General features: G+C 33.3%; 1 protein-coding gene across 1 annotated transcript; it reads right to left on the bottom strand.

The window, feature by feature from the left end:
- Positions 1–1,068: 1,068 nt before the first annotated feature.
- Positions 1,069–14,549, bottom strand: afg1la (AFG1 like ATPase a). Its single transcript, XM_059352844.1, has 13 exons — positions 14,423–14,549; positions 12,946–13,151; positions 11,802–11,853; positions 11,610–11,711; positions 8,687–8,817; positions 8,284–8,383; positions 7,729–7,787; positions 7,564–7,646; positions 7,393–7,463; positions 5,836–5,936; positions 4,439–4,579; positions 3,306–3,416; positions 1,069–2,160 (listed from the first exon to the last, which is right to left on the bottom strand). Exons 1-13 carry the CDS (start codon positions 14,547–14,549, stop codon positions 2,023–2,025), a joined length of 1,422 nt encoding a protein of 473 aa, XP_059208827.1. The 3' UTR covers positions 1,069–2,022.
- Between the last annotated feature and the right edge of the window lie 1,376 nt (positions 14,550–15,925).

The following is a 15,925-nucleotide window of genomic DNA, read 5'->3' as shown; positions in this document are numbered from 1 at the left end:
AAGTCGAGATGTAGAGAAAACAGATAGAAATGTCGAGAATAAACTTCATATTTCATGATTAAAGTCAAACTTTTGAGGCAACTTTATTCTAGATGTGTGGCTTTATTCTCAAAATGGAAAAAGAAAAAAATATATGAAATTGATAATTTTACATGAAGTTAAATTTTTTGACATTTTGATTTTTAATCTCAAAAATGCAAAGCAACTTCTGGTTTATTTTCTTTCTATAAAGTTCAAATTTCTTCTCAACCTTACCACTTTATTTTCAAAATTTAAAAATGTCTTAATTTTTTTCTTAAAGTTAAACTTTATTCTTCGTCAAAAAATCTATATTAAAAAACTCCAAAGAAAAACGAAACGTGACTATCCTTTTTTAAATGTATTTCAACTTTATTCCCACAGTGAAAGAAAAAAAGGAGAAAACCCTTCCTAACTTATATTTTCTAATATAGTCTTTGACTGTATTCTCACATATAACATTTTGACATCTGATTATGCCAATTTTTTAAAATAATAAAATCCCCTCCTTATGCCTGGGCCTAATACTCTTCCATAGCACATTACTTGACTTAAATGTAAAATTAATAAAGTAGAAATGACAATACCAGCACTTACCTGCTGTCTTGAAAATTTAATGCAACATTAGCTCCAATTCTATTAATGTCACTGCAAGATGAAAGCTGCAACTAAGACCAGATCCAGGATGTAAGAATACTGAGGACATTAAATTCCCAAAATACAATCCCTCAAAATGTTTTTCTTTCAAATGTATTTCCTACAGCCTGTTTTTAAACACTCCCCCCTTACTAGAAATGCAGTTATAGTGAAGAAATATAGAAATATATTGAATCTTATATATGTATTCATTTGTGACACTTAAAGTTTTTTCAAATATTTCAGCCCAAACGTAAGTCAATGTTATTTTAAAATACCCACCTTGCACTATTTTCAGGGTTCCTTCACCCTTTTCCAAAATAAAATCAAGCACTTTTCAAACTTTGCTGAATATTTCCCTTAATCACATTAAACTGTATTTGTGTGTCATTTTTTAAATTGTTTGTGTGTGACACACATATATATTTTTATATATACATTTGATTTGTTGACCAAAATATTGCAATGTCTATATAAATATTTAAAAAAAGAAATAACCAGACACTAAATTAATTACCAACAATTTGTCTGTCTGCCATAATAACACTTTTTTTTTTGTATAGGAGATCAACTCTGATGATTTTCTCACTTTCACTTCCTACACTGCTTCTTTTTTTGTAAGACGGTGCATATTACTGAATGTCATAATGGAAAAAAAGAAATAATAAAAAGAAATATTCCAGCAACTCTCACACTTGAACCGTTTGTTTCATTTATGAAGACAGATGTATGACAATATAGTGGCCTGGAAGTAAGATGTGAAATTTAAAAAAACATGTTGTTTTCTTCTTACCGGCAAAATGAAAATACTGATAAATGGAGTTAAAATGGGATTTTTTTTGTCCATTTGTGAAACGTTCTGAGACGAACATTTCACACAAGCACCATCCACATAAATCATTAGAAATAAACACACAGCTTTAAATCCCCAAATCAATCTGCTGCCACTGTATTACGCTTTCATTAGAATCATAAACAAATCATTGAGATGCATTATATTTTCAAAGGAGATTAAAGATTAAAATGTCCCTTAAATCTTCATAAAAGTCCTTCTGGGAATCCAAAAGTCGTCCAGCTCTTCCCCACAGATTTATAAAAGTAAATACAGTTGGACCACTATATGATGCGGAGTTAAAAGCGATATATAACACCCTACAGTTTATCTTAAAAATGATCCGTAAAGTGCAATGTCACAATAAAGTCATAAAAGGCCTTTTAAGATTTCAATAAATATTCTCTGTACAGCATAATGTCGAGCAGTCCGCTGCGTCTGTGCTGCAGCGGTGAGTAGTGTTCAGTCTGGGCTGCTTTTGGCAGGGAGGAAACAGTTTATGGAGGTTGTGTAACACGGTCCACGTTTTCAAAATGTTACACCTGTGATTTAGTGCTTCTGTCACCTTCCAGCCAATATTCTTCCGTCTGCATCTCTGTGAGTCGAGACACCGTCCTCTGGAAGGCAAACATTTCCTCTTCTCCACTGAAGATGGACAGACTGCTGGCTTCATCCTGTTAAACCACAGAAAATTTAATTAAGAAATTAAACTGGAAGGGCACTCAGGGAGAACAGACCTCCAACGAGACCACGCCCCATCTCACAATGTCACAGAAGGTGAAAAATATTTATTTGTATCAAGGTTATACGTTTGGATTTTTCATTTGTTTTAGTTTTAATTTCGTTGTGAAGTTTTGTTTTCAAATTCAGTTAGTTTATTAGTTTATTAGTTTTTAGAGTGAGTTTGATAGCTTTTATTAGTTTTAGTGTTAGTTTTTTTGTAATGGGGTATTTGTTGGGTGCGAGATTCAAAAAGGTCACAATAAATGACAGATTTCTCTGGGTTTGAAAATTGTTGAAAACATTTAGTGTTAAGTGCATAAACAACTCAACAAAATATATAACAATGATGATAAATAATGTGGAAAACTTACATATTATTCCTTAAGGTGAAAACAGGAAAAAATGTGAAATGTGAAAGAAGAGAAATGTTTTAACAATGCGGTTTACTTGGATCAGTTATTTACTTCTATAAAAGTACCATTTCTATTAAATAGGCCAACTGGTGCCTCAGTGTCAAGAGAACAACACTTGAATATATTAAAAAAGTTATCTTGTGTGTCTGTTCATTGGTTAGTTCACAGGATATCCCAAAACCTGTTAAGAGAGTTCAATAAATATTGGTGGAAAAGTAAATCTGTGTATCTGTGAATTTCTAAACTTTGAGAGATTAGACATTTTGAAGCATTTCTCACTTTTTAAAGAATTAATGCATCAATCTAAATAGTCTGAGCAACATACCCCACCATTGTTTATCACTATGTAATCTCTAATGCAAATCTAGAAGTTAAATTTACAGAGACCATTTTTATTATTCAAGTAATAAATTTAGAGGACTGATTATTCTTGGCAGAAGTAGGCACTCACTTGATTGAAAATAAATTAAGTTTAAGACTCAGTTAAATACTTAAGAACTGCTTAAGAAGGTTTTATAGTGCTCACAACAAAGACAGACTGAGTAACTTTCAGCTGTGTGTTTTAAGCTCCGTTCAATGACAGCCGACAGCCTCCGCCAGCTTAATTATCTACTTTAAGACTGAAAGTCCACACCCAACATGAGAAACTGGTTTAGCAGTGAAAACAGAGTCGGAGCTCTCACCCTCTTCAGCCCCAGATCGTCCATCAGGATGTGGCTCTCGTCGTGACCGTGATCTCCATTGTGTACAAAAATATCCTCAAGTGGATAGTCTGCAAGAATCACCACCCGCACCTGCAAAAGATGACTATTATTATTATTATTATAAAAACTCCAAAACATACAGGTGCATCTCAATAAATTAGAATATCATGGAAAAGATAAAACCAGTAGTTCAAATCAAATAGCCTCAACCAAGTATTGAGTGCAGATGGATGGAGGCCAACATTTCCATATTAAACCATTTTTAAAAATTGGTCTTTTGTAATATTTACATTTTTTTGAGACACTGAATTTAAGGTCTTCATTAAATGTAAGCCATAATCGTTATAATTAGAAGAAATTAAATAAATTAAGACATGAAATGTTTCATTCTGTGTGTAATGGATCTATATAATGTGTTATTTCCACTTTTTTAATTCAATTATTAACATAAATAAACTCTTCTATGATATTCTAATTTATTGAGATGCACCTTAACTAATTAAATGCAAGGTCTAATGCAACATAGATAAAAGACTAAATACATTTTGGGTGTAAATTGAGAATAAAGCATAACAAACTAACAAACTTTAAGCCAATTTATAAAAATGTGTTTTAAAGAGTTTTACACAGACACTAAGGAAGTGTAAATGTAGGAATAAGTTAGCAATAAATGTATATCTTTTCAACACGATGACAACATAGAGTGAGAGCTATTTGCAATATATCTGAATTATTATATCTAACCTGATACTTAAACAATCACTCAAGACTTTTACTGCACCCTTTTAAAGTGCTTTGTCAGATTTTGTAGATGGACATACTTTTCAGAGGTCAACATTTCCATATCAAACAAACTTTTAAAAATTGGCCTTTTGTAATATTTGCATTTTTTTGAGACACTGAATTTTAGGTCTTCATTAAGTGTAAGCCATAATCGTTATAATTAGAAGAAACTAAATAAATGAAGACATGAAATGTTTCATTCTGTGTGTAATGGATCTATATAATGTGTTATTTCCACTTTTTGAATTTAATATCGACATAAATAAACTTTTCTATGATATTCTAATGTAATGAGATGCACCTGTATAGCTTGTCTGTGGGTTGTGTACCTTGTGGTCGTAGAGAGCGTCCACCAGCGTTATGAGCCGCCTGGCTTGAGTTTTTTTGTTGAGCGTCAGCAGAGGAATGTGTCGGATGAAGACGGTGTCAAACAGCTTGGACATCTCCAGGTAGTCACTGGCCCCTAAAGGCTGAAATATTTACATTCAAACATCACAATAATACCACTGGTGTTCATTAAGCCCTAAATAATCCCTCCTGTGTCCTTGGCCAGTAGACAACGATGGGTTAAGCTGTTTCACAATTTCAGATTCCTGCGTTTTAATAAAGAACATACTTTGAAAATGCTGTGAATCTTGTGGCTTTATGACTTTGTGTGTGTGTGTGTTTTCTTTGTGTTTTCTCTACAGAGCAACTGGTGAGTGAATCATTTAAACAAGTAACGCGTCCAAGAACCGTTCAAACCTGTTTAACTTTAAATTCTGGGTGAGTTCCCAGTGTTTCAAGAGGCACCAAAAAGACTGCATTACAGGGACTGGTGTGTAAAGTGATGCATCATAGATCTAGAGTTTTCTACCTGGTTTAACAGTGCAACAAGACTGTTTTAAGGACTGCTGTTTTAATATTTCATTGAATATTATCATGATATAGCTTCAGTTCACTGTGTGTGATCCTGTCACAGTGGCTTTTTGACAATGAAGCTTTCATTAGAAGTTTTTTTAATGCAAAATGAGGTTTTATTTGAATTACTTTTTATGGGCATTACAGCTGGATTGTGTCAACAACTTATGTAAAAATCCAGCTTTAAAGGCAAAACTAACATTTAATCAAGTTTTCACCATCAATCTGAAACTCCTGGGAAAACCCAAATGGTTTCAGGGATCCAATTCTTTTTAAGAAATTATTTTTTCCAGGAGTTTTTCTTGACGATACAGTACAGCACCTGCTCACAAACATCCTCATCTACTATAAGGAAGCATTTTTCTGTTCCTTTTCTCTTCTGGTAAACCCTCTGAAGTGTAATCAAAGCAACAGTCAAGTTTCAAATAAAAGACGCACCTTAAGTTAAGCAGGCAATTGAGAGGCTAAAGTACAAGTTAAACTTTCCAGGAAAAACGGATTATTTCCGGGATATCTGGTCATTTTAAGGCATTTTTAAGGCATTTCCATGCCATGTCAACTAAATTTCCAGGTTTTGTAGGACACATTCATGTGCCACTTAACTTTTATTAATACACCAAAAACATGCAGAAAAAAAATTATTTGGGTGATAAAGAATGCAAATCCAAGCAAATAAATGTGAAAAACCAACATATTTAAGCATATATCCACTGACAGACATCAAAAGAAGTCTAACCGGATGCATGTAAAGAAAAAGCTGCAGTTATGTCATTGTATCCATTGCGCAATATGTATGAAAAAGACATAAAAGCTCTGAGAGACTTACTCGATCACAGAGCTCCTCAAACGTGCAGTCTGTGATGGTCCCACATGCTTTGTTCAGACGGACTTTCCTGTTGTGAACGTTCAGAATTCTTGGTCGTGTTACTGTGAAGAAGAACAGTTTGTAAGGACTTTATTCTTTATTTTAGATAGAGTGTACAAGCATCTCGAACAACCCAAATCCCATGTGAGATTTTAGTTCTGCTTTTAATAAGATGCAGCCGCATATTTTAATTGAAAGGCTAGCCTCTTATTTTATGCTTCCCAACCAGATTTTATTGATGATCTTAAACTTCTAACAGACAGACTGTGTCATATCCTCTAACACAGGCTCTCCCCAGGGCTGTGTCCTCTCTCCACTGCTTTTTATCCTTTACACAGATAGCTGCAGATCCTCCCAAGAAAACAGATGACAGTCTTACTGTCTGTTTTATAGGAAGCTATCATCACACCATTTAACAAATTCAGCGAGGGCACAGCCGTGCTATGATTGGTAGCCTCGCTGAATTTGTTAAATGGTGTGATGATAGCTTCCTCGACCCAAATGTGCTAAAAAACAAGGAAATCATCATTCATTTCAGGAAATCCGGTGTCGACCCCAAAACCAGCACCATCCATGGTAAAGAGGTACAAATTGTACAATCGTACACGTATTTGGGCACCATGTTTGACTCAGATCTGAAATTCAGTGAAAACACTGACAGAATTGTTAAGCGAGCAAACCAGAGCATCCATTGCTGAGGAAACTCAACTCTTATGGTGTCAACAGAAATATTTTATGTACCTTTTATGTAAGTTTTTTTTTTATTTTATTTTTTTAATGCTTTTATTGAAGGTGACAGAGTGAAAGGGGGTGATAGAGGGGAAGACATACGGCAAAGGGAGCTCAGGCCGGATTCGAACCCGGCTCCGCCGCAGCAAGGCCTCAGCCTACATGGCAAGCGTTCTACCAGTGTGAGCCACCGGGACGCCCCCTTATGTAAGTTTTATTGATAGTCTTTTAACTTATTCTTTTGCTGGTTTGTCTGTGTCTGAATGGCATCATCAGAACATGCTCGAAAATCACTGGAGTCCAGCTGAAGGACCTCAGCTCCCTTTGGACAATGCGGGTGGTCCAGAAAGCATTTAGAATTTTAAACCAACCGTCTTGGCAGTGAATTTGCAAGCATGCCCTCAAGTCGGCAGTGTTATGTGCCGATTCGGAAGACAAACTGTTATGCAAATTATTTTATCCTCTCTGCCATAATGCTGCTTAATGCACAAAATGCAGTATAAACAGGAAATCATTCTGCATCCCGCTCTGCTGTACGGTCACTGGTTGTTGTTGTTGTTGTTGTTGATGTCAATGTACTATTTATTTATTTTACTGTTTTTTAATATATATTTTTGTACTATGGACAGGCTGACTGTAAAACTGAATTGCCCTTCTGGGACTAATAAAGTATTCTGAATCTGATTCTGAACCATCTGATATTAGAGAGTGTAACTTATGTGGTAATACAGATAAAATAATAACCACATTACATTATCAGCTTTAGAATGAGGTCATATGTCCGCTTACTGTCATTTTGTTTGAAAGCCAGCTCATCAAACATCTTGTCGAGCGTCGCTTCTACGTCAGGCTCACTGGAGCTGCACGAAATGTAACAGGAAACATTTTAAAAACGTGCAAACGATTTGACAATTTGATGCAAAACACTGAGATATTATATTTACATTATGCATTTCTTACAGGAAGTAGAGTTTTCCAGCAGAAGGTCTGTTCCTTCTGCGGTAATCTATCCCAGAATCCAGGCGGAGAGTTTGGCAATATTTCTGCATGTGAGACAGTCAGACGATTCAAATCACATGCATTTAAAATTAAAAGAGGTAATCTAACATATGACTCCTTTCTTACCTGCAACACAGCAATAAACGGCACAAAGTTGACTCTCTGCAGTCCGTTTTTATACAAGTCTGAGGGGAAAGAGTGAGCAATAAGTTGTTGTTTCTTTTAGATTTATTTTTATTTACACTTAAAAACTACAGGGACTTAAAGAATTCATGCTCTCTTAATATAGGTGTCTCATTTAAATATTGTGTGTTAACAATAGCCATAAGGGTATTCTTTGTCATTATTTTGCCAAGTATTTAAAACATGAAGTTAAAACAGTGTGTAGGAAGGAACACTGCACTGCACATGTTAGATTTTAAATTATAAGGTTAAACTGAAGAGTGCAGCCCTAAACTGCATCCATACTGACTTAAAATAAAGAAAAAACTGACTGTGATTCTCAATTCTTACTTGGTTAAAATGTGACACAAACCCTTCTTTATACATGTTATAGGTTGTAGTTTAAAGACGTAAAACATTGAGATCAGTTGTGACAAAGACAAGCAGCGAGAACAATTTCTGAATTGTTTTGACGGACAAAAATTAAAGAGAAAAAAGTTCAGGATGTGTGTGATTTACCTTCAGGAGGACGATTAGAAGTGGCCACAACAACGACTCCGTTCTTAAACAGATTCTCAAAGAGCTGCTTGAGGATCATGGCATCAGCGATATCAGTGACCTGAAATGTGTTAAAAATTAATTAAAAACCTGGAACAGCACTGTTCAGGGTAAATTATACATAAAATGTAGATGCTCACAGGTTGTTTTAATAACCAAAATCATTATCAGGAAAACCATGGAAAATGTCTAGATATCAGCTCTTAAATGAAACTCTTATGAACTATTTCCATTGTTATCATTATATTTGTCCAAACAAATGGACCTTTAGTTGTAACAGACATTAAAATGAACAAATGCAACAAAGAAAACAAGAGTGGTCTAATAATTTTTCCATGACTGTAAGTACAACATTAAGACTCACTTGAAACTCATCAAAGCACAGAAGACACGCCTCTTCACTGATCTCCTCCGCCACTGGAGCAATGGGGTCGTAGGATTTGGCCATTTTCCCTGCTTTCCTCTTCGGCATGCTCTGTTTCAGCCGATGGATCCCTGAAGACACAAAAAAAAGAGCAAAAAACGAGTCACAGCTCTGTATGATAAGCAGTGGTAGAAATTAATACACATGATTACAAAAAACTGCTGAAAACACAAACTGGAAAACAGAAAACACCTTTGGAGTGTAAAATAATATTAATAATACATTTTTATTTATATAGCACTTTTCAAAAACAAGTTGACAAATAGCCCCAACCAAGTATTGAGAGCATATAGATGGACATACTTTTCAGAGGTCAACATTTCCATATTAAACATACTTTTTAAAAAATTAGTCTTTGGTAATATTACATTGTTTTGAGACACTGAATTTAAGGTCTTCATTAAATGTAAGCCATAATCATTTTAATTAGAAGAAATTAAATAAATAAAGACATGAAATGTTTCATTCTGTGTGTAATGGATTTATATAATGTGTTATTTCCACTTTTTGAATTGAATTATTAACATAAATAAACTCTTCTATGATATTCTAATTTATTGAGATGCACCTTAACTAATTAAATGCAAGGTCTAATGCAACATAGATAAAAGACTTAATACATTTTGGGTGTAAGTATAGAATAAAGCATAACAAACTAACAAACTTTAAGCCAATTTATAAAAATTCAAATTTCAAAGAGTTTTACACAGACACTGAGGAAGTGTAAATGTAGGATTAAGTTAGCAATAAATGTATATCTTTTCAACACAATGACAACATAGAGTGAGAGATTATTATATCTAACCTGATACTTAAACAACCACTCAAGACTTTTACTGCACCCTTTTAAAGTGCTTTGTCAGCAGCATGTGTACATTTAAAGACACGTAAGCAAAGCTTTAAATGTAACAAAACTGAAATGTGGTGGCTAAAACAGGAAATATAAGCTCAGTTCAGCGACCACAGCGCTGCATTCTTCTAAATGTAGCGTGTTGACAAGTGTTTGTTCCACCCCAGTGCTGAAATGAAAGCATTAGTGGGTGATGAAATGCTGACAGTGCAGAGGACAGTATGGAACCTTAGTTTTCTTACTGGTTTCATGTAAAGCTGATAGTAAAATACACCTGGCTGCTGATGTCTTTGGCTTTAGACTCACAAATATTAACAAAGATGTTCAGTGTCATAGGTGTAAATGCACAGAGCTGCTGATTCAGGGTGGTGTAACTCTATGGAGTCTGGGGCTATTTGGTCCATTTTGAATCCTTTTCATTCTGCCTGTATACACCACTTTAAAAAATGTTTAAATGCAATGTTGGTATATATTTTTTTCAGCACAACCTCACCTATATGACCTAATAATAATTTATTTTTTATTCTGACTTACTGGATCAACATTTTGAACCAAAAAGAAACAAAGAAAACCAACATTAATGTGATCTTGTGATTGTGTGTGATCCTGTCATCCAACTCTGGTTTTTATTCTAGTGGGACTCTATTTTATTTGTGTCTTGTGTATTTAGCGTAACAATTTTCGTCTTTTTGTGTCTTTTTTTCGGTCATTTTGTGTCTTTTTTTAGTCATTTTGTGTCTTTTTTAGTCATTTTGTGTCTTTTTTAGTCATTTTGTGTCTTTTTTTTGTCATTTTGTGTCTTATTTTTTGTCATTTTGTGTCTGTTTTGGTCATTTAGTCCAACATAAAATGTGATTTTGAATCTTTTTTTTTTTACTTTGAAAACACTATCATGCTCAATAAAGAATTTGAAATGTTGTTTTTGGTAAATTGGTCTGAAGAAATCCAACAGGACGTGGGCTGATATTTTATCTCTAAGAATAAACATACAAGACAATTGTTTATATAAATCTGGTGAACCCGCTGAGCTCCAAGGCAGTTTCAGGACATTTAACTCCTGTCATATTTTAGTATATTTTTAGTCACTGTGGCTTATTTTTACCTGTAACACATAAGACCTCTATGTAAACAGCACAATATTGTCAAGAAGTAGGTCAAACTAGAAAATGTTTTTGTGCATCATAACAAAGTTATATTGCCATTAATCAAAAAAGAAGAAGTGCAAGTTAAATTTCTCTTATAATTTATCTTACATAAAAAACTTTTTTTGTTCCACAAGTTCCACAAGTGTTTCCAATATTGAAGAAAAATCTGGGCTCCACATGCTTTACATATTGAACTATTTACATTATTACAACCTCTCTTGTCCTCTCCTCTCTGCTCTGTGTAAACTACACAGTTTACAGTGTAGTTTAGTCAAAGTTTCACTGAATTTTTGCCACACGATTGTTGGTCTAAAACGAGTCATTGAAGGTTTCCAGTTGCACTGAGGAGTGTAGAATTTAGTGGGTACGATCTTTACAGGTTCTGTTTAACACACTTTTGGCAAAACTTCAAATGAGACATGTAGAATAAAGTGATTTTGATTAAACATAACTATTTTGAGATTATATTTGGTTATTTTTGTAAATCTTTGTCACACATAATTAATTCAAGAAATGTGGAAAATCTGGCAATAACTTTAGTTTTTTAGAGGATCTGGCTATGATAATGGTGTAATTTTGGCAATTTAAGAAAAACAAGTATGACTTTGAAACCTGCGTTAACTGACAATATAGAGAAAATATATATTCTGCTCATGTTGTTTTTCTTTCCATTGCAGCAAACAGCCCCTGCAGCTGGTAGAAACCCATCCAGGACACCTCATTCACCTCAAACTCATTCATTCATATGTTCATCTGTGGTTTCACTCAAAGCTTGAGCACTTATTTGCCCCCTAGTGGCTGTTCAGAGCAAAGACCGTCACCGATAAATAGTTTTTACATCTTTGGTAGAGACATGAAGAGTACTCACTTTTATGCACGTCCAACATGAAGCCGTGGAAATGAACCCTCTTTTTCTTTTCAGTCTCAACGTATGAATAAAACATGTCCATCACCATAGTTTTTCCTGTGCCTGAAACAAATAAAGAGCAGGTGAGTTAAGAGATACATTTAGAGAGATTAATACAATTATATCTGTAACTGTGAGGCTGATCTCTCTTACCAACGTCACCGTAGATGTAGTAACCTTTGGGAGCCTTCGGTTTGGTGAAAAACTGAAAGACAAAAATCAGCAGAAAGTTTCTAGAGTTACAAAATGATCCCAAAATAAATAAAGAGAACAGAATGCAACAATGAATCATGAATTAATAAAGTAAATTACTTTAACAGGAGCAGAATTTACATCAATTAATTTAGCAAATACGCTGTGGAAAATGTAATAAACGACAGAATGTAATGATTTACAAACCCTTTTAGACCTACATTCAATTTTACAAAAGTACAACGACAAGATATCTAATGCTCAACAGGGGAAACTTAAGTTGATTTTTTAAATATATATACACTCAGGCTGAATTGGATGCATTCATTTATTTTATTATTATTTTTTTTTTACAAACTGTCCCAACTTCTTTGCAACAATTTCCGAGAAGCAGCCGTTAACAATGCTCATACAATATACGTACAAAAAAATGAGGCTCTAAGACAGAAACATAAAATAGTGCAGAGGTTATAGAATTAAAATATAATATAATATATAAAAAAGTAAAGTAGAATAGAAGAATGTAGTTCTGTGGTAGACTGGTGTATAGTTATAAAAGGATGATTAAACTTTATATTCATATATATTTAATAAATGATGATTAAACAGTTAAACAGCTGTGTCCCAGAGCCCACAGTGACGTCTACAAATAATATTTATCCGACAAATGGTCCAAAAATCCAAAGCTATTCAGTGTATTATTATTTATGACCAAAAAAAAGCATAAAATTCTGACGTTTAAGAAGCATGAAAGCAGCAGATGCTTGGCTTTCTTTGCTTAAACGATTTCTGAAATGATTATTCAATTATAAAAATAATTGCCAAGTAATTTTTTTTTTTTTTTTTTTAACTCTTTATTTATAGATCATTTTCATTTTTCAAGTAATTTTCTTTTGAAAAAAAATATTGATTAATCGACTTATAGTTGCAACTCTAATATCTCACATGCTGTTTTGATGACGTGGTGGAAAATGTCTGACTTGGTAAATCATTTTGCCAAGGAAGGTGTAAACGTTACCAGCAAACCAAGACTACTTTTCTTTTTTACCTCAACATTAAAAATTATGAAATGTATCAGTAGTATTTGAGGTGTTTCTGTCTCTACCTTGGATAAGAAAGATGTGGGTGTGTTGCTGTATCCTCTGAGTGTTTTGTGGAGCTGGTCCAGAGTCTGCAGCACGGCTTTCTGGTGCTCGTCCTCCCGCAGCGTCCCGTCTCTGATCAGCCCGTTGTAGTGGTCCAGAGGGCTGCGGAACCCGGCGGCGCTCACGACGCTCTCCTCCACATCCTGCTGGGCTTTCACCGAGTAACCTTTATTTGAATCATAACAACACAGCTAGACAACGCTTCTGCCAAAGTGCTGAAGAAATATCCTGCAAGTAATCATAATCAGAAACTTTCTTAAAAGAATGACTCAGTTTCTTGTTAGATAGTTCTTGACATTTCCAAAGGTCTATATGTCTTGCAAGCAACTTTAAAATATTGATATTTTCAGATACTAAGTCATTATTTTTGAGAAACTCAATATTTTGAGATATGAATTCATTACACAGAGATAAGTCATTGTTTTTATAATATTGAGTCATTATTTTGAGGCGCTAAATCAATATTATGATATTCTAAGTCATTTTTTCGAAAATAAAAGTCATTATTTTTTTCCAAAGTTTTTCATTATTTTGCAATAGTTATTTTATGATAAGTCTTTTTGATCATCTTTTCTTATTACTTAATGATTAATTAATTAATATATAGATTATAGATGATTGTCATTTTTTCCAAAAGTTTCTCATTATTTCTGAGATACTGAGTCATTATTTTTGAGTCTTGCTCATTTCAATGCTGTCAAATATTTTTGACAGATTCTTATTTATTTTCTTATCTTATTTTGCAGTACAAATTCATTATTTTGAGATAAAGAATGAAAGACTTAAGCAAGATATGGTAACACTTTATTTTGAAGGTGTCTACATAAAAGTGACATGAGTGTGTCATAAACATGAAGTAACATTAATGCTCATGATACTTGTCATGCATTTGTCATGTCCTGTTTCTGACAGGCTTGTGTGACTCTTATGTAGACACCTTCAAAATAAAGTGTTACCATTTTGTCACAAAGGCATGTTCAAAAAAAATTGCCTAAGTCATTTATTTCTCTTAAGTTACATCATTTACACACAGTGTTATTACTATGCCTATAGCCATCCTTGGTTACATCCTTTTTGAGTGAAATTATCAATACATGTCATATGTTACACTTTTGGTGAATTTTTTTGTGTTTACTAAAAGACTTGAAAAAATGACTTAGGCAATTATTTTAACAGGGTGACGAAATGTTGCTGCTGTGGGCTGATGGTTAGCGACTAACAGCTGGTTTGACAGCTAACCAGTAAAAACAGCAAGCTAAGTCTGTACATAAAGTTAGATATATAAAGTAATATCCGGTTCACTTTAAGAGTGTAAACTTTAATGAAAACAGTAAATTAAAAGCAGATGATCTGGGTGGAGTTTCCAGTAGAAGTTATTAGCTTCAGAGCAGCTTTTAGCTTTTATCATCAACACGACTCACCAATAACTGGTCTCACCTCGTCTGCAGACCTCTGTCAGGGATTTTAGCAGCTTTCTGGAGGAGAATTGTTGTGTTGAAAAGCATTTAAAGCCCAGCAGAGCTGAGGGTGACATCTTCACACTCAGCGGTATGCACACCGCCATCTTCCTTTCAATCCTGTCAGCGAAGCTTTATTAACAAACACAAAACAAACAGGCGCGTGTCGCTGTCGGCCAGCAGGGGGCGGAGTTTCATCCAAGGCCTGATTTTATTATCTATTCTTAACCATAAAAAATACTATAATACCACGCAGTATTATGCTATTATCATACAATTATATGTATTTTTAAGACTTTTATCATTTTGGCTATAGCCAGATGGCTATGCGCAGTTGTTGTTTTTTTTTAACGTTTTTTAACTGGCCAGCCAAATGGGTTATAGCTAGATAAGTGATATGACACCTATTTCTATATGTATTGATTATGTGCTTTTTATACCCAAAGATCATGGTGATTTATTTGACCTTTGGTCTTAATATATTTTTATCTCACTTTTTAACTTGAACACACTTTCCCTTTCAAATAAACTTATAATTTCTATTATTTTTATGTTTAAATTAGTATAAAGCAGACCATGGTAAGTACAATTACTGCTTGGTTTTGAGTTGGATTTTGTAGTTATTGCAATTTTTTTATAATCATTTCTCTGAAATAAAGCAAACTTGAAATCTAAAACTTTGTCACAGATAAAACAGACATCAAGGAGTTCATTTTTAGCTAAAAACCCAATTTCAATCAAAAATGTAGCTACTGCAGTTAGGCTTTGTAGGACAGTATACTATGTCATTATTCTGAGATACTGAGACATTATTTTTTTCAATATTTTGTGATTGAAGTTATTATATTGGGATACTAAGATATTCAGCTATTGAGTCATTATTTTGATAATGAAACTAAATACCAGACTAAATACCAATCAAAACTGTCAACAACATATTTCGTTTTTTTAATTATTCATTTATTTAGTTAATGTATACTTTTTTTGTTGATTATGGTTTTTTTAATGTCTTCATTTTTATTTTTCCCTTTATATTTTCCTTTTTTAAGAATGAGTTGCTCTCATGCTTTCTGCGATAAAATGTTTGTCTTCCTTTAAACCAATAATGATATATAAAAAAAATTAAATTTAAAAACAAAAAGAAGAGAAAAATACCATCAAAGCAATCCAAAGTGCTAGGACAAAAATAATTAAGATAATATTTTAAATTACACAATAAAAACAAAATACACACATATATTTTTATATTATTTAAATATAATACCTAGAATTTAATATTTATATATATTTATTAGATTTTATTTGATATATATATATATATATATATATATATAAAAGCAATTAAACAGAAAATAAAAATTGCAATGCAGTGAATGAAGGTTACTTAATTTAAAAAAAAATGTAAAAGCCTTGTTTTAAAGGAATCAGTCTGAGATTCCTATTTCCTATTTACTTATCTATAGAAAATTAAATAAATAAATCT

This window comes from Centropristis striata, chromosome 16 (assembly GCF_030273125.1).
Source record: "Centropristis striata isolate RG_2023a ecotype Rhode Island chromosome 16, C.striata_1.0, whole genome shotgun sequence".
Classification (NCBI taxonomy): Eukaryota; Metazoa; Chordata; class Actinopteri; order Perciformes; family Serranidae; genus Centropristis; species Centropristis striata.
This window is presented reverse-complemented; position numbering and strand designations above follow the sequence as displayed.

Excerpts from the sequence above, each read along its gene's own strand:
- afg1la (XM_059352844.1), bottom strand. The coding sequence starts at position 14,549 with ATGGCGGTGTGCATACCGCTGAGTGTGAAGATGTCACCCTCAGCTCTG. Across the intron at positions 8,818-11,609 it reads CATGTTGGACGTGCATAAAA|GGATCCATCGGCTGAAACAG; the intron begins GTGAGTACTCTT and ends TTGTGTCTTCAG. Across the intron at positions 3,417-4,438 it reads ACGCTCTCTACGACCACAAG|GTGCGGGTGGTGATTCTTGC; the intron begins GTACACAACCCA and ends CATCTTTTGCAG.